This window comes from Phyllopteryx taeniolatus, chromosome 20 (genome assembly GCF_024500385.1).
Source record: "Phyllopteryx taeniolatus isolate TA_2022b chromosome 20, UOR_Ptae_1.2, whole genome shotgun sequence".
Lineage (NCBI taxonomy): Eukaryota > Metazoa > Chordata > Actinopteri > Syngnathiformes > Syngnathidae > Phyllopteryx > Phyllopteryx taeniolatus.
The window spans coordinates 5,784,295-5,810,930 of NC_084521.1; the positions used below are offsets into that span (position 1 = coordinate 5,784,295).

General features: G+C 41.9%; 2 protein-coding genes across 4 annotated transcripts in view; one reads left to right on the forward strand and one right to left on the reverse strand.

Annotated features, from left to right (window-relative positions):
• The window catches only part of oxsr1b (oxidative stress responsive kinase 1b), a 34,494-nt gene extending 17,535 nt beyond the window's left edge, over window positions 1-16,959 (forward strand). For 2 of the 3 annotated variants that reach the window (XM_061758964.1, XM_061758966.1), the window contains exons 4-18: window positions 1,870-2,011; window positions 7,936-7,991; window positions 8,089-8,198; window positions 8,272-8,373; window positions 8,439-8,572; window positions 9,338-9,386; window positions 9,867-9,932; window positions 10,273-10,395; window positions 13,281-13,316; window positions 13,396-13,566; window positions 13,942-13,997; window positions 14,078-14,130; window positions 14,432-14,500; window positions 14,603-14,667; window positions 15,498-16,959. In XM_061758964.1, coding sequence (XP_061614948.1) covers window positions 1,870-2,011; window positions 7,936-7,991; window positions 8,089-8,198; window positions 8,272-8,373; window positions 8,439-8,572; window positions 9,338-9,386; window positions 9,867-9,932; window positions 10,273-10,395; window positions 13,281-13,316; window positions 13,396-13,566; window positions 13,942-13,997; window positions 14,078-14,130; window positions 14,432-14,500; window positions 14,603-14,667; window positions 15,498-15,575 — 1,310 coding nt within the window. In that variant the 3' untranslated portion in view covers window positions 15,576-16,959. The remainder of the gene's footprint in view (window positions 1-1,869; window positions 2,012-7,935; window positions 7,992-8,088; window positions 8,199-8,271; window positions 8,374-8,438; window positions 8,573-9,337; window positions 9,387-9,866; window positions 9,933-10,272; window positions 10,396-13,280; window positions 13,317-13,395; window positions 13,567-13,941; window positions 13,998-14,077; window positions 14,131-14,431; window positions 14,501-14,602; window positions 14,668-15,497) is intronic. The other variant, XM_061758965.1, reaches the window with a different exon arrangement.
• A 4,365-nt stretch (window positions 16,960-21,324) lies between these two features.
• Window positions 21,325-26,636, reverse strand: part of nphp3 (nephronophthisis 3) — a 34,310-nt gene continuing 28,998 nt past the window's right edge. Inside the window, exons 40-46 of the mRNA XM_061758963.1 lie at window positions 24,323-24,395; window positions 23,917-24,002; window positions 22,461-22,532; window positions 21,940-22,094; window positions 21,735-21,851; window positions 21,544-21,653; window positions 21,325-21,466 (exon numbers count right to left, since the gene is read on the reverse strand). Of these exons, the coding sequence (XP_061614947.1) occupies window positions 21,364-21,466; window positions 21,544-21,653; window positions 21,735-21,851; window positions 21,940-22,094; window positions 22,461-22,532; window positions 23,917-24,002; window positions 24,323-24,395 (716 nt within the window). The 3' untranslated portion in view covers window positions 21,325-21,363. The remainder of the gene's footprint in view (window positions 21,467-21,543; window positions 21,654-21,734; window positions 21,852-21,939; window positions 22,095-22,460; window positions 22,533-23,916; window positions 24,003-24,322; window positions 24,396-26,636) is intronic.

Sequence of the window (26,636 nt, forward strand, 5' to 3'; positions counted from 1 at the left end):
TAGGGCTTTTCCGTAAATTCTTGTTGGGAAGGTGACATATGATTGAATTCCCATCAGAGAGACATCCAGTTACAAAGCCACCGGAACAGAATATGAATCACAGCAAGCAGAGGAATGTCTTCCCACAAAATGAACAGGAAGCCTTCGCTGAGCTCACACCGGGTGCCAGATCGCGCGGGATCACACAGGAGGAAGATTGTCATCGCCTTTCTTTGGGATTTTAGCACAAGTCAGTGGATTTGCCGCATCGGAAAGCCGCCCCTCAGTTATCCCCGTAACTGCTGACCGGGAGAGCTTTGATGATGACTCCTCGCTGAACTCCCATCTTATTCAATCCCTTGAACAGAGTAATCTATAACCTTTTTTTCTTCAGTCTGAGCCAGCAGTCTTCTGCTCTTACACCACCTTGCCCGCACTGCGGCCACCCGCTCCGCCTCCCGCATGACAACTTACCGTTTGTCGTCGGGCTTTCGCACAGTTGACACCTGTGTTTGCCAACCATGCCTTCCACCGGCCTGCTCTCTGCTTCTTCTGTTGTACCCCTTAGCCAGAAGTGTAGATTTGAAAGTTTTTAGATGCTCTGACACTGAAATATGGGGATAAAGTTTTGATGTTATGAAAAAAAAAAAAAAAAAAAAAAACGTCATAATAATGACATTGGAAGAGTTGTGAGGAGAAAAGTCCAAGGAAGAAAACTCCTGGTAAACTAATAATGTCGCAAAGTGTTCGTTTGTGTTTTGAAGATCTAGAAGCATGATTCATTTTTGGATGGGCTCGCTTAAGTGCAACCTTGTCAGCTGCTTTCAGATTCAACTGACTGAACATGTCAGGTCTCATTAGCATGTTTTATCAGCCTGACCATACCTGTCAGTTTAGCAATCCAAACATTTTGCACAGCGAGAGACTGCAGTCTAATAAATGACACCCGTAGAGTTTGCAGAATTATTTGATGCAATAGGGGCTTGATAAAATTAGGACTTTTTTTTTCTGTGATGCAACAACTTTATTGCCTTGATATTGACAATTGTTTTACTCTATGACTTTATTCTTGCAAAGTTACAACTTTTTGTCCCTCTTAATATTTTGACTTTATCTGTTCCAGGAAGTCTGACGACGATCGAATCAAACCGCATCAAAGAAATATTTGCCATAGGAAATAATGTAAATCCAATTAAGCTGTTCCAGACACCCAAAAATATGAACACAAAATACATTTTACATACACAAATAGTGTGAATATTTACTCTTGACAGCGAATACAGTGTGGAGGGGAGCAAAGGGAGCCATTTTCAGAGTTATTTCTTGCATTTCTCACCTCATCAAATGGCTGGCACACATAACTTTCTGTTCTATCGTGTAAAAAGGATTCAACAGACAGGAATGCGTAGCCCACAATACAATCTTTTATGATCAACTTAAGATATAACAAGCCTCCCGGTCTGCTCGGCCAAAATTGGACAAGTTGCGGCAAACGACTGTCGTTGTGTTACCGTCTCGGAAGCTACATTAGTTGAGCAATGGAGCTAATCAAATTAATTATATCAACATATACGGAATCATATGGTAGACATGTTTATACCACACTACAAATATACAATATATCGTTATATTGTAGAGCTCTATTTCTGCATATTGGAAGTATTCCCCCCTTTGACAAAATTAAAACTTTGCAAGAAGCCGTGGTATCATCTTTTTGCGTGAAAAAATTGCTTCTGCCTGGATGCCATGTTGAAAAAGTTCAGAACCAAAATACGACACTTCTTGTGTGTGATTTCATCACTCATACGCAACGTAAGAGGAATCGACGAGTGGAATCTTGTGGCAGGCAAACAAACGATTCATGATGGTCTTCTTCTCTTTGTTTGTCAGGCTCAGTGCTGGATGTGATCAAGCACATCATCTCACGAGGCGAGCACAAAACGGGCGTCCTGGACCAGGCCAGTATAGCCACCGTCCTAAAAGATGTGCTCGAAGGCCTCGAGTACCTGCACAAGAATGGACAGATACACAGGTAATTGCTATTTAATGCCAAATCATGGATTATGGCCACATGGAAAATCTTTATAATAATAATAATAATAATGAGAGAAAAAAGACAATATTACAAGGAAAAATTTCACGAGGAAAACATCTCCAAATATTGAGTGTTAAGTAGAAATATTAGAAGGAAACGTATCATTTTACAAGAGAGAAGTCAGAATTTTATGAGTAAAAAAGTAATATATTTACCAGAGTAAAGATGCTGTGTCAGCAGGCTACAAAATAAACTTGTAATATTATGATGAGCAAAAAGCCGTAATGTTGTGACAATTTGTAGTATTTTAAGAAAAGTGATAATTGTACAAGACTAAAGACTCCATATGAACTATATACGTACAGAACCAAATAAGTACTAACGGTGGAAGAAAGGTTTATACTCTTAGGAGATTAAAGTTGTAATTTACAAGACTAAGTCGATATGAGAAAAAGTCGCAGTTTTAGGCGCAATAATCATAATTTTATGAGAATAAAGTTGGGCTTTTATACAGCAAAGTGGTCGTGCCGTAAAATTTAAAGTTGTCATTTTAGGAGAATAAAGTTGTACTATTATGAGAAAATAATAATAATTATACTACAATACAATCATGTTAATCAATCAATAACGTTATAAGAAAAGTTTGTACACGTGAGAATAAAGATATAGTTTATTTACTAAGTTTAGCTGACCAAAAAAAAGTCGAATTCTTATGAGAATGAAGTCGTAGGGTTAGAATAAAAACGTAATGATCTCAAGGACCTTTTGCATCAGATAGTAACAATTGACAAAACTAATATGCCTGTTAAAGTCCAAATGATGGAGTGGTACTAAGAAAAAAGTGCAGAACTCTTCAAATGTGTGTCAAAACATTGGCTAATAACGAAGTCCTCCATAGCAAGAATGAAATAAAACAAGCAAGCTTGTGACTGTGAGATGATGTTCAGTTCCATTCGTCAAGGAGGTGAAAATGCGAACGTATCCAGCGTGCGAAAGTGATTCTTTCATATTCCCGCTCGGCTCCGACTCGTGACCATATCAAGGACGTGGCATTTATTCAGCGCCACTTTTCCCCCTGAAAGGTCAGCGATGTCATGGAGATGACGCTATAAATGGGTCTGACTGAGCACTTTATAGCTTAAATCTATGGAATTGTGATGAATTGGGGGGGTGGAGTCACTTTTTAAGGTCATGGGGATAAAGAAGAAAAAAAATGTGTGTCTCATTTGCTATACAAATTATCCCCGTGTGTTAAAGGGAACTTGGTAAGATCTTTACTGTATGAAATATGCATTAGGGGAATGTGTCAATGGCGGATTTGCGTGCCACAGGAAATGTGATCCCGAAAGCTCTCCTGTAAGCCAGTTCAAGACCGGGCTAAGTCCCAAGCTGTCGCAGACCGACCGGCCGGCCTTCAACGCTGCCTCTTCTGAACTCGAGCTTCCTCCTCTCCTTGTCGCTTCCTTTTCACCGCCCGCCAGCGCGCGGTCCTCGGCGACAGGCTGGACGTGTAAATAATGCACAGCTTACTCGGCGGCTCATGTGGGTAGCTGAAAGCAGCGTTCCCGAAAGACGGAATTTTACAAGAAGTCGTAAACTTACGAGCATACGGTCATAATATTACGACAAAAAAAGTTGTAAATTTATGGGAATAAAGTCAGAATCTTACCAAGGCTAAATTTTGAATATTGGGAAGAAAACGTTGTACATTTCCGAGAATAAAGTCACAATATTATGAGAAAAATTCCGAATTTGTGAGAATCAAGTTGAAATCTTGAGTCTTATGTTAAAAAAGTTAAGGAAGTTGTAAATTGACGATAATAAAGTCGTAATGTTATGAGAAAATTTAATTTTACCAGATAAAATTGGATTATGAGCAAAAGTCAACCAACAATCAGGCTTTTTTTTTTTTGTAATATTGCCATTTGATTTCCAAAACAAACAAAAAAATGTGCTTTTTTTGCAAAATGGAGGCGTTTCTTGATCTTTTTTGAAGGATAAGGACATTTCTGATGAGTGAGCCACGGTGCAGCGCATTCCCAACCCGTTTAAGCTGGATCACATGAGCGGCGGCCTCGGGGCAAGGGTGGCCGCCAGGGTGGGAGGGGATGGGTCCAGGGGGCGAGATGTATTCAGAAGGTCCCATCTTGCCCTCAGGCAATTAGAGTCTCGCGGCCCGGGCTGTCGACTCGACCGCAGATATTTGCCACGTGCCGGTGAACTGCTCCACCTCGGCGTATATACAGAATATGTTAATATGAGGGAAAAAAGTCGGAATCTCAGGAGAAAAACATAGTCGTCCTTTGACGTACTGTTACCAAAATATTAAATGAGAACATTTTGCAAACAGCAAGGGGAAAAATGTTGTGAAGAGTGAACATTGCATTTAAAAGAAGAGCCACGAGATGGCAATGTCTAGTTTCGCCTTTCCAAACATACATTTTAATTGGCTGGTGTAAAACTACAGTACATCGTACTGGCAAAATGTTTGGTGGTCTACATTCTTGTTGGAAAATTCAACGATGAGGAAAAAGACACATGGTGGCGGGTACGTCTCGTGCATACCTCCGACAATGCGAGTTTGGCACCGGGAAGTGATGTCACAGGAGGTGACTCGCCGTCGTTCCGAGGTGCACTTCTGGCTAAATGAGCGCCGTAAATCTCCATGACTGTTTCGTGCTGCGCCTGCTCCCACCCGACAACTGCCTGACTAATATTTCGCCCGCGCCGTTTTATGGTTGCTGCTCGCTGGTCCAAACCAGCGAATTGTCATAAAATCACATCATGGGAAACGTATAATAAAAGTAGAACGCAAACAGGAAAAACAATATACAGTAATAGCATAATTAAGAAGAAAGTAAAGAAAAACAGTTTGTGCATCGTGATTAATTCGTTGTGCGGGTCCAACTGGTGCGCACGGCTTGGCCACCACGGGGCAGTCTAATACGGAGATGGCTATACACAAAGAAGACGCTGACAACTGCTCATTAAGCTGTCGTCATTTGACAAGAGTAAAGTCTGAAAAATCTGCTTGTGTTGCTACACCGTTTGTGTTCAAATAGCCGTGGCTTACATCGATGCGTTGCTAGTTTCGGTAGCCCGTTTATGGCGTTTTGCGTTACGTGTTAGCATTTAGCTACCACATGTTTGTATAAGGCAAAATTATGTGGTTGTTTTAAGCGCACAACGTGTAGTTTTCCATGTTTTATGTTTAATTTTTGGGGGGGGGGGGGGATTGCAAACAAGAAAATACGTTATAATAGAATAAAAGATTAAAACACTTGTTTTATACTGTTATACGTTTTTCAATGTATTTCTACCCCACAAAATGTACGTTTAACAGAAAAATCTGTGATGTAGCGAGACCGCAAGATAGCATCCACTGAATTTCAGTGCTTTGTCACCCCCTCCCTCTTCTTCCGCTCCCGTGAATGATAATGAGCGTTGCGGTTTGCTGTCGGGAACCATCAATGGAGCGAAGCGTCCCAGTGGGATCCAGTGTAAGCGCTTCAGGCTGGCCCGGGTCGCCTTACACCAGCGTATTCATGTCGTTAAAGCAACCGTGGCCGTCGTGATGATGTCACACGGAGACTTTTGTAGGTTTTAAATATGAGATCACGCGCTATTCTGGGTCGTAGCCTTTGAACACGCGCACAAAACAACGCTAGTGAAGCCACAATGTCACCATTCATCAGCGCATCAGTGGCATAATGCGTGCCCTCTCATGTCTTATTTGGCAATCAAGATCAAGTCTGCTTTGTGAGCATGACCATTCGTCCTCAAAAAGCTTTTGGATGGCCCAAAAAGGTTTTCATTCAAAGTAGTTTTCTGGGTCAAACAGTTGCCATCAGATAACCTTGGCATTCTCAAAGTGCAGTTTGTGGGCCAATTGTGGTACGTGGGCTCCCTTGCGTGGTGCGCAAAAGAATCACTGAGTGAAATACAACTTAAAACACGAAACCCATCCGTCCGTCCACTTTCCATCCCACTTAGGCTCGAGGTCAAGCTGACTTTGTGTTTAAAAAAAAAAAAAAAAAAAAGAAAGTTAAAATAAAATTCCTCCGAACACCAATTTCACTTGTCAGCGTGAAACTCAGTTGACGTGTCTACACAAAACAGGATGCACGAAAAAGTCTTGAGGACTAAAACTAAAAAGTAAAAACTGAGCAGGAAGTCTTATCATTTTGGTTTGAAGCAGCCATTTTAGGTGAATTCCAGGTCTCGTGTTTTGACCAACTCCGACTAGGGACATTGCCCAGATGAGCCCCAAACGGAACCTGGACAAAAAACGGCCTGTATAACTTCATTTGGTCTGACGTTAATGCCGTGATTGAGTTCAACGAATCGAATTCTGGCTCAGGAACAGAGCTCTTAATGCTTGAAGCCTGAGTTGAAACGCAGAGATAAATTCAGCAATTGTGACGGGGAATAAATGCAACAAGTGGGCAATAACATCACCAACATGTGGCCCCAAGTTGAACAGTCCACTCAACTCAAGCAGGAATAGTCGTCATTATTATGTAAACAAGGAAAAGTATTTTTGGATATTCCCCGATTTGCCTGTAAGCCTCAGGTGGTCCGCTCGCCTCCTGCTTCATCTCAAATTACGAACTCCTAGTTTGGATTGCCCCGGAGGAATCTTCCGGAAGCTGCACGGCACAAGCGTCGAGATCCTGCTGTCCAAAAACAAGCGTGAGACTCCCAGAAGTGTTGGGGAAATTCAGAATACTGCATTCCTCCAACCCCAACAGTGCCAATAAATATCACAATACTGTAAACTTTTTTTGGGACTGCAAAAATACATTTGGGAGTAAATTGAGATGTGATCGTTGTTATGTCGGTACTGTACCCATGTCCCTCGTTTAATCATGGGGCTTATGTTCCACAACTCCCACAATGGACGAAAATAAATGTATTTGACTATTTATATATATTTGAAAGCTTTATGCATAATGCCAATAGAAAATATGCATGTGTGGTGCAGGTATTATTTTGTCCACTTGGGATCATCATCATCATCATGTTCTACACTGTAGTATCTGTGACTTTGAATCTGCGTGGCTTTAAAAGGCGGGGCCTGACCTGTTGAGGTAGTCAAGAGTTAAAAAAAAAAAAGTTGTATGAAAAATAAATATAAAGCAATCAAGTAACTGAGAGAAGTTAGAAGAAGAAGGCTTCTTCGAGTTCCTTGCGCATCGCTCATAACCTCGAAATTTCAGTCAAATTTGGGGAACCTCGGTAACCAAGGAACGCCCTGAATTAGTTTTTTTCATGAAGGGGCCTGATCACATGCTGATGTGTGCTTGTTGTACCTGATTGGCACTAATCATGTCCTTAAAGGCATTTCAGAGTCGCCAGTACTTCTTTAACCAGGTATATTTGTATTTCTTCCTTTTTTTAACACGAGTATCTGTACTTCTATTGAAGTACCTTTGCCACCCGACGGTCATTGGCAATGTCAGTCCAACCATTCTACGCCACTGCCCCCATCTGCTCGCAGGGAGAACGGCACCATGTGCATCCACTCTCCTCCTCCTTCCACCCATGTTTCCTTTTGTGCTTTCCCCATCCACTCAAACTTGGGGGAGACGGTTCGGTTGCCATGACGACCGTCGGTTCAGTAAGAGGCGGAGGTACACATGCAGACGGCTGCATCCTCTTATCAGCAGGATGAACAAATTAACTGCGAAAGGTCCCGAATGTCTAATACAAAAACCAAAAAACGGAAACTCGTATGAGATTACCAGAGTAAGTCACACAAGTCTCAAGTCTCAATCTTCAAGTTTCTGTGGCAAAAAAAAACAAAAAAGTCAGAAGTCGAGTTCTCCAATCTTCCTCAATCACAACATGGATTCTCGCACATTTGCCACTTTGCACCATGCCGAGGCTGTGCTGATGTTTAAATCTATCGACTTCTGCAGAGATCTCAAAGCTGGAAACATTCTTCTGGGAGAAGACGGTTCTGTGCAAATCGCAGGTATTTGGATTTCTTTCATAACTCTTGTTTTGTATTTTGAAAAGACTGTGAACCCTAATTTGACACCTAACCCTAATTTGTGTGTGTGTCCCATCAGACTTTGGCGTGAGCGCCTTCCTAGCCACAGGCGGCGACATGACCCGAAATAAAGTGCGCAAGACGTTTGTGGGAACGCCGTGCTGGATGGCGCCCGAAGTCATGGAGCAGGTCAGTGGGCCCTCTTCAGTAACCGCGGCAACGAGCGATTTGGATTTTTGCCGTTGACGAACTGCTCCTGCAGGTCAAGGGCTACGATTTCAAAGCGGACATCTGGAGTTTCGGGATCACGGCCATCGAGTTGGCCACCGGGGCGGCGCCGTACCACAAATATCCCCCGATGAAGGTCAGCGCTTCCTGGGACGGTTCGCTCGCTGTCGACCGGCGGACCAACGTCTGTGGTATGTTCAGGTGCTGATGCTAACGCTGCAGAACGACCCGCCGGGTCTGGAGACCGGCGTCACCGACAAGGAGATGGTGAAGAAGTACGGCAAGTCCTTCAGGAAGATGATCTCCATGTGTCTACAGAAGGATCCAGAAAAAAGGTGTTGAGGCAGACACCATTTTTCTTCTTCATTACAGACAATTGTTAGCGTGTAGCTTATTCCGATTGATGCGTCCAGTGAAAATGCTAATTTGAAAACCTACCCGTAATCTGAGACCCTAACCCAGGTTTGCAAGATTCATTTGGAACTTCCAACTGTCTTAAAACACTCATTTTAAACATGAACCCTAACCCAGTTTGTGGCAGGTTAGTTCACCCTAATTTGAAACCTAATCCTGACATGCAAGCCTGATGTTTAAAACCCCACCCTGACTTTTGAATTTGAAACTCTAATTTGATAACCTGACCCTAAGTTCAAAACTCTAACCCGGGCCTGGAACACTGACTTGAAACACTATTCTGAAACCTAAACCTGTCTTGAAACCTTTATTTCCAACGTTAGCCCTGCCTGAAATCCTAACTTGAAACCCTAACCCAGGCTTTAAAGCCTAATTTGAAAACCTAGCCCTTTCTTGAAACCCTAATTTCAGATCCTATCCTAGATTTGAAACCCTAATTTGACACAATACGCTGGTTGAGTTGAAGACTTTCTTGCAATCCTGACTTGAAACATTAAGATTTTTGCCACGTTTATCTCCTAAAGAATAGTTATCCAAATAATACAAAATCTGCGTTATGTGCTTGTATCACCCCGTGGGACATGAGCTTGTTTTTATTGCCGCAGCAGTCAGACGGCGTTTGACAGTTTTACGACTGTGCTCGTTAAGGCTGTTCAGCGCTAATGATCCGCCTTTCTGTTTCTCAGGCCAACATCCTTGGAGTTGCTGAAGAATAAATTCTTCCAGAAAGCTAAGGTAGGCCGGCGCCTCGGACTGTCAGCGGTGGTGCGAAATGAGTCGCCGATCAGCGCTGCTTAGCTGAGCTGATGAGTCACGGTCCGCGCCTTGCAAACCCGTCTTGGCGGCGCTGATACGTTTCAAAGTTAAGGTGCGGAGAAGCGGTCGCACCGGGACAACCGGCTTTATTGTTCCCGAATGTGTACAGCAGAGGGCGGGCTTTTGTCCTTAGTTACGCTTGTGGCGTGAGTTGGCAAACTTGGGGATTTTAGTCATTTCTCATTCGAGCAATGTGCGAAGTCCGAAACGTAGGTGCAGCAGCAACAACTAGTGTTGTTAAGCATCATCATCGGCCATTTGGTTTGGTTTATGTCATTCCCCTGGAACACTTTTAAGTCCCTTCCAAGCTCCAAGTCACCGAAAAAAAGCGGATCATCTGTCGCGAAGGAAATATGTCTCTTCATAAAGTTTGGAATATTTCTTTCTGCTTTTTGACAGACGCACGACTACCTCCTTGATAAACTTCTTCAGAGGGCTCCCACAATATCAGAGCGGTCCAAAAGGGTAATGGAAACAACTGTTGCATCACGCTTCCCATTCGTTTTCTTAACCGTTTGCCTCATTGTGGTCACATTGAGTGAAATATTGAACAATAGATCACTCTTAAGTTTTTATTTTCCTGGCTTGAATGCATGTTGTGAATTTGGCCATTCCTTGTTACACAACAAGTTCTGCAAAAAGTTTAGAGAAAGTTTACTGTGCTGGCAAGTTGACCTGGAAAGGTTTGAGTGCATTTCAGGTTCATTCTGAAATTTCACCTGAAGAAACCTCCGTGGCAAAAGTTTGGACGTGCTCGGTTTCGAGTCTGCTGCCGCTTTCAGTCCCGCTCATTTTTCTCCCGCAGGTACGTCGCGTTCCGGGTTCCAGCGGGCGTCTGCACAAGACTGAGGACGGCGAGTGGGAGTGGAGCGACGACGAGCTGGACGAAGAGAGCGAAGAAGGCAAAGCCGCCGTGGCCGCCTTGAGGGTGAGCGGCGCCCGTGCCGTCCGCGTCCTCTCTCGCCTCGTTTGTCTTCAGCGCTCGTCGTGTCTGCGCGGCGTCCACGTTGTATGTCCATCTGTATCTCACGTGTGGGTGTGTGTGTGTGTGTGTGTGTGTGTGTTCGTGTGTTCGTGTGTGTGTTCGTGTTCTGATGGCGAAGGAGCAGCAGGTGAAGCCTGCTGGCGCCCTGAGGCGACAAGTGCGCTTCTCCTACCCACTCGAGCTGCCTGCGTCCAGGGTTGTTCACTTGCCACCGCGATACAGATGGCGTTCCCCTAACAAGGAAGGACTCTCGTTCGCTAGGCAGGGCGCACTCGCTTAGCGTTGATCAGGGATTCTCAATTGGTGGGTTAGGATTAGGATTAGGGTTAGTAGTTTTTGGCAGGTCACGATTGGTCGTCCCAAAAAAATTACAGCCGCAAGATATGGAGGTTACGGACGGTGTAAGAACATGTTTTCACGCAGTAAGAAAAGGGACGCTGCGTTAGCGCGCTTGCTGTCTTTTTCATTGAATTGGTTTTTATTTTTTTACGGCATATACTTGTTTTCCTACTGCAATTTTGACTTTAAAGGGGAATTAAACCCGAGAATTTTCTTTTCATTAATCCATTCCGTGTGCCCCCACGAGCACATTTTAAACATTGTATTCTGATTATTAGTGAGTTTGTAGAATAATAATTTTTTGCAATTTTCAACCATCTCAGTGGGCAGCCAATCAAAATGATTGTTGTTGATGGTGCCTCGTTAGGCGATGGCGTGGGCACGTGGGCACCATTGACCTCATTTTCAGTGGACAGCAGAAGCCAATATAAACCCCAAGATGGCCGCCCACTGAGCTGGATGAAAAATGTGAATAATTGTTATTTCACAAACACAATAGTAATCAGAATACCATGTTTAGGCTAGTGGGGGCACATAGAATAATGGAAAGAAAATTCCAGGGTTTAAATTCCCCTTTCATCCTGATTTAGTGTTGGTCAGTGATAATTTCAACCTGCGTACAAAGGCAGGTTACGTCACCCCCGTTGGAGCAGTGAAATATTTATGGGAAAAATTACATTATTTTGACGCTATTGCACATTTTGGACGTGCGGCATTTAAACGACCTCTCACATAAAAAAATTTTTTTTATAGCATAATAACCTAGACTGTTAAAGTGCCACGGTTGCTTCATTTCCTAATTAATCAGTGCCAAGGCACTTCGAACATGTAATCATTTGTCGTTAATATATATGATGTAAATGTTTTTAAAGACAATTGTTGAACAATACATTTTTGCGATTGTTCTGAATGTCTGTTAAAGTGAGTCGCGACTGTGATAACGGCTGAGAAGCAACGATTAAAAGATGCTCATCGGAAACGCTGATGACCTCCAAAATTGAGTGTCAGTACTGAGGAAAAAGGCAAGATGGCAAGACTAAAGATGTTTTGCGGTCGAGTCAAAGCCAATTCATCGGCGACAACATTTATCTGTTTTTTTAGCACAGTGCAGCGGTCACCAACCTTTTTTGCGCCAGGAACCGGTTTCGCGTGAAGACACATTTTGGTAGACCGGCATAGAAACCAATAAAAACAAATGATTGAAAAGTACAAAATAGTCCCCAAAAAAGATTCAGCAGCTTCACTGAGAGTTCCCTTTCCTGGAAGCCATCTGTATTTAATTTTTTACTCCTCTCTCCAATATCTTTTTTTTTTTTTTTTGACATTTATTTACTGACCAAATCACATCCAATCAGTTGCACCTTCACTTAAAAATTGTTGAAATTTCAGTTGCGCTCCCGCTGCTTTGTTAACGGCCACATGTCAGACAATTGGACGTCTTTTGTCAAATGTCATAGGCGCCAGTACACGTGCGCTTCCTGTTTGTGTTTCGCCCCGAAAGCCCGGTTGTTTTTCTTTCCCCTCACAGCCAAACACTTTTTTATTTAATGTGAATACTGTAATTGTCTATTGAACCTTTCCACATCTAAAAGGGGCAAAAGTGTAACTGGCAGTTTTTTTCCCCTAAGATCAAATAGTTAATAAGAGCTGTATATGAATAATGGAACTGCTCTGATACTTAAAAAAAAAAGAAAAACTGGGATGTGGAAACTAAATTAGTCTGTAACAAAAACATCAGAGGCACAGTAAACATTTAACCCACACATACTCATAATGTCATAATTCAAGCGATACATCATATTTTTGGAATATCGGCGCTGCATTAATGGAACCTATGTGACACTAAATGTGGGAGCCGTTTGCTATTTACTTCCTGTGTGCCATTTACAGTACTCCCTGTGTGCCATTTACTTCCTGTTTGCCATTTACTTCCTGTGTGCCCTTTTACAGGTGCATCTCAAGAATGAGAATATCGTAGAACACTTACCTTATTTCAGTAGTTCCGTTCAAAAAGTAAAATTCAGTCATTAAACATTGACATCAAATTTTTCCTACCTATGAGTTCTTTATTAAAAATAATTTTGATTTCTTGAGATGATGAATTTGGGGTTTAATCTATGACCAGCAAAATTATGAAACTTGTCCATGATATCGAGTTATTAAACACAGACCAATTCCTACCTAATTTGCAAATCATCAAATTGTTGATTGTTGCTTACATAATATTCAAATTTTGTGAGGTGGCCAAGTTCATGTTTTCATTCGTTGTAAGTAGTTGTTCTAATAATAATTTCAATGTATAGTAAATCCACTGTATGTAAGCTGCGTTTCCCTTTTTGAATTGTACTACTGAAATAAGTTTTCCGCGATTTCCAAAATTTTTGAGACGTACCTGAAGTTCCTGTGTGCCCTTGACTTCCTGCGTGCTATCCCTGTTCTGTAATAATGTCAGCACATTCTAATATTCTGTATTTGTCTTTTTCCTCCAGTCGCCGAGAGTGAAGGAGGCGTCGCAGAACTCAGAGGTGAGGGTTTTCTACGCGCCGTTCCGTTGCACACGGATTGGCTTCCAAATCACCGCTCGGACGGCGGTTTGTCCTTCAGATGTTCCGGACGCCGGAGCCTTCGCGCGTACCGCCTCCCGCTGCTGCCGACGAAGCAGCGCTACCTCAGGCTGCCGGCGCGCTTCCGCCGCCCGCGCAGCCCGCGCCCGCCGCCCCTCACCCTGCGTCGCAAGCAACAGGCGGAGGAACGGCCGCTACTGCGCCGACACCGGTAACGTACGCCGGCTGCACAATGTCATGATGCGGTCTTCAAATAGTTACAACAATAATATACGAGACGTTGCATATAGCAGGGGCCCCTCAAACTTCTTTGGTCCAGAAGTTTTTCCAAGGACCCCCTTGTAATCCTAACACTAATTAAACAGAACTACCGTGCGTACATCTAAATGCCAAAGGACTTCAAAAAGTTGCCTCTTTCCAAAAAAAAAAAAAAACAAGAATTACCACCTAAATACAGTCCGATTGTATTTCACGCTTTAGAGCAATCAGAACAATTTGTGTTGCTAACTTTTATCCTTGTTTTAGAAACCTAGCACACCCGTGGTAGAATTTTCATCAAGTGTTGTTTTTCAACTGTTTTCCGTAGGTTCCTCCACCCTCAAGCGACGAGACGTCTCCCATTAATTTGGTATTACGGTTAAGGTGCGTTCCATCTGCTCTGATTTATGCTGTTTATTATCTGATCATTGAATCTGCCCCCCCACATTTCGTACTCTGTGCAGAAATACAAAGAGGGAGCTAAATGATATCCGCTTTGAGTTCATGCCAGGCAGGGGTAAGCCTAATTGATCAATGAAGTGAAAAATGTGATTCATTTGGAGAACACAGTACCTAGAATAATCATTTGGTCTAGTTTAACTTCATCAGTAGAATTAATAGAAACATTGAATCATTACATCATTGTTTATGCTACAGAAGTGATTCTCGGTGTGGCACTAGTACCCTCTAGTGGTACGCCAAAGAATCACAGTCTCAGTACAATTCTGTTGTTGTTAACTTTGTAGTACAATACAGTTATGATTGTGTCAATAAGTCGAGCACTTCGTAGTTGATTCCCAATGTGATTGTTTGTTCAGACACAGCAGACGGAGTCTCTCAGGAGCTGGTCTCAGCGGGCCTGGTGGATGGGAGGGATTTAGTAATAGGTCAGTCAGTGGTCCTCGATGTATTGCTTTCTTCAAGATTAAAAACCAAAAACATTGACCCCCCCCCCCCCTTTTTTTTATTTATTTTTTTTTTTTTTGCAGTTGCTGCAAATTTGCAGAAAATAGTTGACGAGCCTCAAACCAATAAAAATGTCGTTTTTAAACTGGTGAGTTTCACATTGAGTAAACATGAGTGACATCTTCTGTTTTTTTTACATTTAGATGTCATATTTTTATCATAAAAACTACAAAAACAATGAATTCGATTTTCTGGCAGAAAAAAAACCTTTCACAAGATGTGGAGGTTCATGCTTTTCATTGCACGCCGATGCTTTGTGTAACTTTGCTCGCTGAGGCAATAAAAGTCCGCGAACATTTATTTAACGAATTAAGTTGATGACTCGCCCATCGCAGTTATTCATTGAAATTGTTTTATATTTTTTTGAACCGTCTCTAATTTTCTTAACATGGTCGCCATTGCAACATACTGTACACCGTTTTGGGGCTATTTATAAAAGTTCCTCTGGTGTTTTATTGTTTTATAATTAACAAATTGGCTTGGAGTATCCTGGTTAAAATGTTTTTTTTTTTTATTTATGGGGTCTTGAACAGAACCCCCCAAAAACTGACTAGTAATGCCCAAAACTTGCCCTCCACCTGGCAAGTTCGAAAGTTGGCCCCCGACACCAGTTTGCACCTTGAAATTGAAACAAATTCTCCAAGGAATTCCTACTTCAGGATTTGCCCAGTTGAGACCCAGGTGGTCCTTGGTATTCTAAAACGGTGATTCTTAAAGTGTGGGATGATGGCTCCCTCTAGTGGTACACAAAACAATCACTGCCTAAGTACAGTTCAGTTATATTTAACCTTTTAGTAAAATCGATTTGCATTCAATCTTTAAGAATTGTTCTTTGTAAATTTTCACATTGATAAATGTTTTTTTTATGTTTCTAAAGTATCAGTGTTTGTAATGTTCTGTATTTATTCCTCGTTGCAGGCTTCCGGAATCGAGGGATCGGAAATACCAGATGACGTCAAATTGATAGGCTTTGCTCAGCTCACCATTATTAGCTAAACTGGTGTTTACTACCTGGGGACCGTGACTTGCCTAAAAGATGTGAAAATTTGAAAAAAAAAAAAAAAAAAGTAGATAAATATATAGAGATTATTGCATTTTTTTCTATGGCTGTAAAGAAAACCACTACTGCCAAAGAAAACAGCACCATTCAACGGCCGCCTTGTTGAATGAGGCGGCGGGCTGAAGTATGACGTCGTACAGTATGAGAATCACTCGAAAAAAACGTTTACAGTGTATTTGTTCGATGGCTGCGAGGATGTACAACCAGCGTTTGGATTCTTCTTTTGCTTTCCTCTGAATTTGGATGCATTCGCACAATCTCAACTTATCAATGCCTTATGTTCAGCAGAACTACTGAATGCGCTTTTTTTTTTTTTTCCTCGCTATAATGTACAATGTTCGGTTTCAGTCATCACCAATCTGTTATACCGTGGAGAATCACGCGCGCGCACACACACAGAAATCAAAACTGTATTTAAAAACTTCATACGTCAGTCACGATTACACGGAAGACAAGTCAATTGTTCGGAACTCTTTTTGTGACCTATTTATTTACATTTGCGTTGATGACGTGGTATGTTAATGTGTGTCCTTGAGCTAGCATCCCAAAATCAAACCCAAGCTGTGTCAGACTTTTTGCTGCATGGCACCGAAAATTCTGAGCATCGGCGTAAACATTAATGATTGCCTTAATATTTCTGGTCTTGCAATAATAGCCTTGCAGATGTGTACAAAAAAAAACAAAAAACTGAACTTGACGTCAACATAGGATTGGCGCGATGCTAACATTTTCGGAAATGTCAATGTATACCATAATAATTGTGGCCTTATTGATACTGTTCATCTGAGATAAAAGTTGCATGAAAATCAGACGTAGACATACGAGAAATGCTAGCATCATTTAAATGTTGTTTTTTTTTTCTGTCCCGACACATTCTGGGGAGCGTTGAAGGAAGACAATACTGCGGCTTCTCATCCTTCGCCGATTGAAAAGTTTTCTGCCTTTTGTATACAAAGAAAACACAATGGACAAGTATCTTTGTAAAGCGTGCATTTGTACCACCGTACAGCCCCCCGCTCATGTGTGTTTACCAAGTATTTTGATGGTGAATGTGCAGTGGGTGTAGCAGTGAGTCAATCAGCTCTTTACGCTCGCCTTACATTTTGAAAATGAACAATCGTCATCACTTTTCTCCTCGTGCCAGCGTCCGAGTTGCGGGAGTGTGAGCGAGTGAATGCTCCTAAAACTCCTATTGTTCGGGCAAGAAACTCTTTTGGGTCTGGACTGTAGTAGCCTAAGACTAATCACTATCCATGCTTTCGTTTGCTCTGCTTAGGGAGTTCCAAGCATGTCTCTTTCATCAATAAAGAATGAGCATTAGCAGTCTGAGCTTGTGTTGCCTGCTGGTGGCAGGAAATGGCTTTTGGGCATTTAGTAGAAAATCACACCAACTGTTAATTATTTCTGAGAACTGTTTTACAGTAAGTATTAAAGTTGTTTTACTGTATTTTCCTTGCAGTCATTATTAAGCAAATGAACACTAATTGTGTTTATTACGTATCATTAATTTTACACAATCTTTATTGGCAGCTGTGTATGAGTTTTTTTGCTCAAAATAAATACCATTCAATTATAGTGGACACATTTAAATCTATTGTTACAATGTATTTGGTGGACAAGATGAGTGTGACAAAGTGTGTGCGCGCGCGCACGTGTACAGTTAGGATGACATGCACTTATTTATTTTTTAACAAAAGAAACATACCATTTAGTGTTTAACCGTTTAAAATATTTTTGATACAACTATGTATTTAGATTTTTCACAAGTATATTTTATAAGGAAATCTAATAATGAGGTTTAATCACATTTTTTAGAGCTTTTTAAAAATGCTCCAAGTCCTACTAAAATAGGGCATATCGTTTTTCCGAACAGACCCGCCAGCTTTTATTAATATGCTAGTTTTATATATTTTTGATATTGCATTTAAAATGATCTATTTCCAGTTTGGTTTTTCCATAGTTATTTAAAATTTCTGCTAGCACAGCATTTATTCAGGTTCTCTAGTTGGTATATTTCTATTTTCTTATTACAGCTTTTCTTCATTTTGTATATGCTATATTTTAATATATTAATCTATTTTAGTACCGCTTTTCCATGTCCCAGTGTGTCCACATGGTCGGACTTCTGGTTGGCGCTCTTGTGTTGGGCGCCATGGCTGACAGGTCCTTTCTTTCTTGATATAATTACACTAAAGCCAGAATGCGCTTGGAATTACTAACACATTTAAAAAATATATATATTGTTTTTTGTAGGTTTGGCCGGCGCTTCGTGTTCTTGCCCGGGCATCTTCTTCTTCCCTTGTCTGGCATCAGCGCCGCATTCTCTCCCAACAGCCACGTTTAGATCGCTCTCAAGTTCATGTGTGGACTCATTACCAATGGATTTGTGATTGGTGAGTGGACCGTCACGGCAAACGCAATACAACAAAGTAGACCTGCACCCAATGTAAATGAACATGGCTAAATAACAAAATCAATCTTTTACGATTCTGTGGATCACTGATACGAGCGGCTGAAATGAGTTTCCTTCTCAGGCTGTCCTTCAGAGACGGCTTTATTGGCATAAATGAAGGTGGCGAGTGGTGCAAGTTTGCCGTCTGCACTATCGTCACTCCCAGTTTTTATCCCATCGGCCTCATGCCGTTCTCGCCTATTTGGTCACGGATTGGCGGATGCTCCGACTACCTTCCGCACCCCTTTTCTTCATGTCCTGACCATATCATTCCGGTCAGTACCATCACATGACACTTAGACACTCATTTACAACATCTGAGTGAGAAAATTAGTATTCAATTATTTTTACTACACATTTAAAGCCACCAGGATTCTGCCAGAATCTGCTCGCTGGCTCAGCACTCGAGGAAGGAAGGAAGAGGCCACGAAAGAGATCCGCAGAGCGGCAAAAGTCAACGGGACGGAAGTGTCTCAAGCTCTGCTGGACAAGGTCAGCTATAACACAAATCGCAACCCGCATCCATTCTTCAAAAATCAATAAATTAAAGACTTTCACAGACAATATCAAGACAGCTGGGTGAAAAAAAAAAATGCATATTATGTCTTCTTTAATAAAAAACAAAACAAAACATGTAATCCGTGTAGATGGAGTTGGAGGTGATACCCAAAAGAGGGAACATGCTGGATTTCTATCTGAGAAAACGAGTTCTTATCATGTGAGGATTTAACGCATCCAGCAACCACATGCATTCATACCCCAGTCTAATTTGGTAGCAATCTGCAGGACTAGTTGGTCTATGGAGGAACTCTGGAAATGGACAAAATGAGCCTGAAGTGGCTGCTTTATGACGGCAGGTGTTGTTTCAGGCTTGCTTTCTTGAGACTTTTTTTTTTTGTTTTTTTTGTCAACTTCCATGGTGCCATGTCAAATGGACTCTGACCATGTGGAGTAGAGTTTTTACAGTTGTGTTTTATGGTGAGTCATTAAACAGAGGAGTAATTTGTTTTTGAAGGATAGGGGCATATATTTCCAGTCAAAGAGTCCAATAATTGCTGACCAGCTTTTTGCACGTCCATCCATTTTCTACCGCTTATCCGAGGTCGGGTCGCGGGGGCAGTAGCTTCAGCAGGGACGCCCAGACTTCCCTCTCCCCAGCCACTTCATCCAGCTCTTCCGGGGGGATCCCGAGGCGTTCCCGGGCCAGCCGAAGGATGTAGTCTCTCCAGCGTGTCCTGGGTCGTCCCCGGGGTCTCCTCCCGGTGGGACGTGCCCGGAACACCTCACCATTGATCTTTTTGCCCATTCATCTTTCCCGATTAGCTCCAACACTTTCAGGTCGGAAGGACTCCCAGCCATCAACACTAATCTTTCGCTCCCTCCACAGATTCTCAATTGGATTCAAGTCAGTTACTCGTGCTGGGCCACTGTAAAACGTTGTTTTTTGTCCGCTAACCATTTCTTCACCACTTTTGCATTGAGTTTTGGGTTGTTGTTGAGCTGAAATGTCCGCCGGGTGCGCAAGGCCAAGTTTCTCTGCAAGACTACCCGATGCTGTTGTTGAGAATCTTCATGTATTGCTCTTTTTTCATGGCGCCATTTTCTGTGATAAGGTTCCCTGGTCCATTGGCTGAAAAACACCCCCAAAGCATAAGGTTCCCACCACCACGTGTGACAATGGGGATTGGCGTTCTTAGGGTTGAAGGCGTCGCCTTTTTTTTTTTTTTTTTTTTTTTTTTACACCAACCCCGACCACTGGCACTTGAAAATATTTAGCTACGGCCTTATCACCCTTTCCTGACTTGTGCGCAGCTGCAGGTCCTCGTCGAGCTGCTTTGTCCTTTTAGTTGCAACTTTTCCCATTGATTTAGACAGTTTGCTAAGTGTATAAATAATTTTGGACATGCCACTTTTTGTTCAAACGTAAATATAAGCTGTGAAATATTTTTTTCCCGAAATGATGCCTCTTGTTCATCATCATATTATCGTCTTGGAGATGCCTGTTGGTTTTCCAAAACACACACAAAACAAACTTGGTTGAATGACATTAACTAAGTCAAAATTTGCCAGGGGTATGAATAATTTCGGTCAACACAATGTTTACAGTATATATGATAATATTTGTGAATTTTTTAAAATGTTACTTTTTTCCTTCTGATACAGGTAATATTTTTTGTCTTTGTACTATAATACTTTTTTTTCATTTATCATCCGTTTCAGAGCTTCCTGTTGTTACGGCTGTATCTGGAACATTTGCATCCAGCGTGTGTTCCTCCATCCTGTTTGTTTATACAGCTGAGCTGTACCCCACCGCGCTAAGGTAAGGTGACAGGGGAGCCTGCGAATGCACGGAAACTCCAAATGATAAAGCACACCGCAGATATACATTTATATGACCACAAACGCAGTTTTACGTTTTTCACATTTCTCAACCATTCTGATTGTAAACCTTATCACACCATAATACGATATTATGTTTGATGAATCATGTAAACACTTGACAAAACAGATTTGATATAGTATTTTACTCACTTTAATATTTGTTATTTTGTCAGTCTTGTAGGCTATAAAAGATGACACGAAAGCTTGCTATTATTTGTTATACTATCACGGGAGTATACAGTATCAATCAGCTCTAGTGACCAACTGACATAAACCGCCTCTGACTGGCTTTCCGTCCGTCCATCCACAGTATGGAATGCTTGCTGTCTGTGTGTCGCTAGGCAGAGCGGCCTGATAAAACTCCTGAGCGTCTACCACCTCAGCCTCCCCATGCTGGTGTACGGCGGCGGGCCTTTCTCTGCTGCTGCCAGAGACCCTCAACACCGAACTTCAGGACCACGCCCGGCAACAGTGAGCCCTTCTGAAAACAACCCAATGATGGATGATTACATTGTTTTCTTTCTTTCTTTTTTATTTGCAGTAAACCGAAGAAAGGAATGACGGACGACGGATATGAAAAGGAAGAGGAAAACCACGGCGGATGCACTGCTTTGTAGTTGACAATACTGTCATGACAAGTTCCCATTCAAGTACCTTTTAACTGTCATACTTGGATTAATAGAAGTTCGCCAGGAAAACACTGAAGTTATTTGCAGATGGCCTTTCGGTATCACTGGAATGAAGAAAGCCGTAGGGTATTTAAATAATGCACCGTAAGTTCCATTTCCTGTTTTTTACGGTCATCGCGGCACTCTTGCGGCATCCAAATGCGACAACAGGAGACCAAACGCACACGGCGGACCTTGTCGGGAAGTCACGTGATGACGACATCACAGTTTGGCGAGTTGATCCCTCAGTTCCAAACGGGCGATGGTGGACAAGTGCACCTCATCTGGTCCGTCGGCGATACGCAGCGTTCTGGCGTAGGAATACCTGGAATTAAAAAGAAAGAAATACCTAAAAGATTTCTTTTAACTACTGTGCGTGACTTTTGGCAAGTAGACGCTCACATCTGCGCCAGAGGAAAGTCTCCAGAGACGCCGGCACCTCCGTACACTTGGATGGCGCAGTCCACCACTTTGCACGCCATCCTGCCCGCTGCCACCTTGATCAGCGCAATCTGCACGGACGATGCACACAAGCATGTCAAATACGTTGAAAAAATAAAAACAAAGAGCACAATTGGGGCGGTGAGTGTCACCTGTTTGCGAGCAGCTCGGCCGCCAAGAGTGTCGAGCGCGCGGGCGGCACAAAGTGTGAGCAGGCGGGTTTGCTCGATCACGAGTCGGCATTCTGCGATCCAGTGAGCCACCGCCTCCTATGCGCGCGCGCGCACGCACACACACACACGTCATGGCACTCGTTCACTCGGTGTCGTCGGCGGATTGTAAGTGAGCATTGCCTACATGTTGGTAGAGCTTCTTGCCAAAGGTTTGTCTGGAGACGGCACGCCGGCAGAGCAGCTCCAGCGCCAGCTCGGCCAGGCCCACGGCTCGCATGCAGTGGTGCAGCCGGCCCGGACCCAGACGACCCTGAGCGATCTCGAAGCCTCGCCCCTCGCCTGCAAACGAGACGACCGCATGCAGAAAATCGATGGCTGGAGAACCCATTCAAGCAGAATTCAAACCTTTCGTGAAATAAATAAAAAGAATAATTTTCAAAAAAGAAGTGCTAATTGTATGTCTAAAATCATTTAATTCACTAATTTGATTTTATTATTTACAATAAATAATACAATATTTAAAAAGGCGGCAAAAACAAATCAAAATGAATAGAAATTTAACTAATTTTAGGAAAAAAACAGCTAAATGAATGCAACAAATATTAGAGGACTAGGGATAATGTAAATGTTTGGAGCTGAATTTAAAAGCACCGCCATACTTTATGTGCCCACACCCGTCCGTCTTCGATGATTGCTTTCACTTACCCAGAATTATGTTGGCGGCGGGGACGCGCACGTTTTCGAAGTGCACCTCAAAATGGCCACCGTGGACGGCATCTGGGAAAAGACGTGGAGGAATCACGTTTACAGAAAGCCCTCAATGGACATTTCACTCGCTGCGCCACAGAATGAGATCCAGCTTCCAAAAAGGAAGAACAATATGGACAAGTGTGAACTGCAAAAGGCCTGAGGGGAACAAACCCCCCCCCCATTATTCTTCCGACAAATGAATCGCCATTTTGGGGTCTACTCTCAACATGCCCATGACTACAGTCGTATTAAAAACTATATCCTGTTTGATTTAGTTTGCACAAATGTGAACTATCAAACTATGGAACATCTATGATAAATTTGGATTTTTGAATAGATTTAACGAGAATTCTTTCTGACTTCCTGTGAAATCAATGAAAATCATCCTTTATAATTCATTTCATCTCGTTATTACCATAACTAACGTGATTTGTATTCATTTTCATCAGGGGGGAAAAAAGAAAAGAAAATGAGAATAGCCCAATCCAAGAAAACGAAAACTGGAAATGTAAGCCTACTGATTAAAGATTTGCATATTTTGGGAAATAAAGCTTCTTTTAAAGTATTCTGAATACTGAAGTTTTCTATCAAACATGATCGATACCCTGTTGAATGATATCCATTTAATACTTTTATGAAAATTCAAACATTGGAGTCAAGTCAAAATTCTGAGGTTTTCTTTCTTTCTTTCAGAGGTCCCTCCGAGTAGCAGTAATAGACTCGTCAGGTTCATGACTCGGTCATTCGTTAGCTTGCTTGTGATTTAGAACTGTTTATCAATGATTGGCAAAGAGTGTGTGTATAACTCGCAAATAGTCGCCCCGAAGGGATTTACTTACTCCACTGCAGATGGAGGGCGTCCATTATTATCATTTGGCCAACAGGTAATATTCCCACCAAGCATTTTCATTGGACATTAAATCATTCCACGATTGATGATTTACAGCACAACGGCGCCGGGATGTTTGACTTTACATATGGCGCAACCCGACAGGTGTTGTCAACTGTTAGTTTCATTCCAGTAATAACATTTGAAAAGGAAAATATTATTATACATCACATTTTCCTTTTATCTGTGATCCATTCATATAAGTTTTTATATTAATGTTAAAAGTAAAATATATAATTTAACAATTTTACAGAGAATTAAAAAAAAAAAGTCTACACACCCCTATTCAATTGCCTTATTTTCACTTCCCCTCTTTAAAAGATTTTTTTTTTTTTTTTTTTAAACAGGGTATAGGTCACATCGATGGTGGAAAAAGTTGGGACATTTTTTTGGTTTCTTTTTTTTTTTTGCATCAAAAAAAACCCTGGCATTTAACCAGGGGTGTGTAGACGTTTTTTTTGGTATATATCCAGTGTATTCATAAGTGTGTTGGTTTGCTCGCAGTGGGCGTCGAACTCATACCGTCTTGTCCAAACACGGTGAGAGGCCTGACCAACTTCACGCCCGCCGTGTCCAACGGCACCAGGATCATACTGTGTCTGGCATGCCTGCAAGCGTTAAACAACGGGAAATACACTGAATATTCATGCTTGTTTTTGTTCAATTGAACGAGGAGGTGCTGTATTCCTGTTTATCTCGGGTGTGGTTTTTCTCTGTAATGGGCTCTCACCTCTGAGCACCAAATAAACACCATAATGACTTGTCATTGAAATCCAAAGTCCACACTCTCAGTGACATATTTCACAGTAAGTGGAACAGGAAAACAAAGGAATAAAAACAAACCAAAAAAATGTAAATAAATGTATGCAGCGTCTCCATTTTCTCATGCATTGCGATCTACTAGTGATGACGGTCAAATTCTACTGACCTGCTGCTGCTGGCATCCTCGGGGGCGCTGCTACACATCACGATGGCCACTTTGCATCGAGGATGACCTGCGCCTATGAGGAACACACACAAACACTTTTGTTTTTGTTTTTTTTTGTTTTTCATCATCGTGCAGAAGAACCATTGCCTCACTGCTGTGTGACCATTTTGTGAGTGTGCTGGGAAACGTCGCTCCAGCTGGAAAAGTACAGCCGGGCAGTGACGGATTGATGGCCGACCGCATGCTGATTTATTGTTCCTGAAACGTTCACATTTAGTCGCTAGGGCGGGAAAACAAGACCATGACATAAGGGCGATTGAAGCAGATTTTGATTACAGAATTTGTTTTCTCCCCCCCCCCGCCCCCGGTCGGAGATCGGCTTTTATGTCGACTTGCGGCTAATTGGTCTCACGTGGCCGCCGAAGTCATCGGTCAAGTCACGGCAAGCTTTCCTGTTTTGATTTCCACGTGAACACCAGACGTGCGCACCGGTTGCAATCTGTCCGCACAGCGCAACATGCTCAGACTTGCGTGCCCAATTCGTGATGCGCAGGTGACGATGTACATCTGAAAATGCTCCGATACTACAACAGTGTTACTTTGAGGAAAAGACGGAAAACCAAACTTTGACAGTTGACTGCAAAAATGGATGAACTCCACTCAGGCGGCTGGGGACGCCGGACTGCGGCGAGGCTGTTCCAAAAACAAAACGTCACTAAGAAGTTGTTACTGTAATAGGTGTTGTTCAAGAAAAATATGTTTTTGTTTCATTCTCGCATCATAAATCCTTTATCTAACATGTTAGGCCAAATTAAATATTTTAGAATTTTGCAAAATTGAAGTCACAATAATATGACAATCAAGTCATGTCATTATTGAAAAAGTATAAGAATACTACATATACATAGTATATATTTAGTAGGCTACTTTAACTAGTTTGTTAGTTATATTGTCTATTTTGGCATAGTCTTAAGTTTAGTTAGATTTCTACATTTGCACACGATCACAATTATAGTTAATATTTGATTTATTTTGATCTATTTTTATTCTACATTCCACGTACTGTAGGTCTCTTGGGACCGACTCGTGTCCAAATGTGTGCTGTATGACAATCAAATTCTTCTAATCCTTGAACAGATCACTTTTTGATTCATGATAGTCACGATAACACGGGAAAAAGTCACAATTTCACAAGTGCGTAGTCTAAAGGTTACGAAAACTATTTCCGCTTGTATGAGATTTAAGATGTGAATGTGTCACTATTAGGGCAGACTACTGTTACATTTGATATTGCCCACCACAGTTTGGGAATCCCTGCACTACTGTATACGGACAAAAGAACAGACCAAGACGTTGAAGCAGTTCCTCAAAAGTGGAATAGCGGATATTTTCTGAGATTTGAACTTGCAGTAGATATAATTGGCATCTGTATTTAGCATAAAGTGTCCACATCCAAGTGAAACATTGAGGACAGCCTGTCGTGCTTTAGGCATGCTGGGTTCCCCAGTTACAAACGCTGGAAGGATGGAAGCTGACGGCTCCAAACGTGTTCAGTCGGCACTGGAATGTAACGACAACCTTCCCTACTTCTATTTTTATTTACACCCCTCCTCTTGTCTCTTAGACATTTTCCCTTTTTATTGATTTTCTGTTTCTAACTTCTTCCTAAAATCATTTATTTTATTTAGGATTTTTTTATTTTCAGCCTCTTCCCCCCCCAACGTCAGCCAGGAATGTTGCACTGTGTAAACCGGCTGGCGATGGACCAGCAGGCTACGGTGCTGCTATGTCTCCATCCAAAATGTTGGAGGAACAATGATTTAAAGGCTTCTTTAACGCATTACAACCATACTTGGTGTGTTGAAGACAAACCATAAAAGTAGAGGACTCTGCAAACTTTTGGGCCCCGGGGGCTGCCAGTCGTTTGGTTGTTTTTATAAGACTTTGTTGCAGACATGTTGATGTCGTAAAACTGAGGCGTTAACATTGCATGGCTTGACCAACTTAGTGGTGACCTTTTGTACGAGTAAGTATTAGAATGAGAATGAAGTCAAAATACGATGAAAAAGTTGCGACAACTATGAGTGTAAAAAACTTTGATGGGATTAAAAGGTCACAATTTGCGTGAAAAAGTTGGATTTTCACGAGCATAAAGTCATTAATACAAGAAATGAAAACAATACTTTCATCGAAGTTCCATGTTTAGGAGAAGAAAAAAAAAAGTCTTACAATAATCAAGTCATAATAATATGAGGAAAAAAAGTAATACGTTTACAAGAACAGAGTAGTAACATTGACAGAAAAAAGTCTCTGT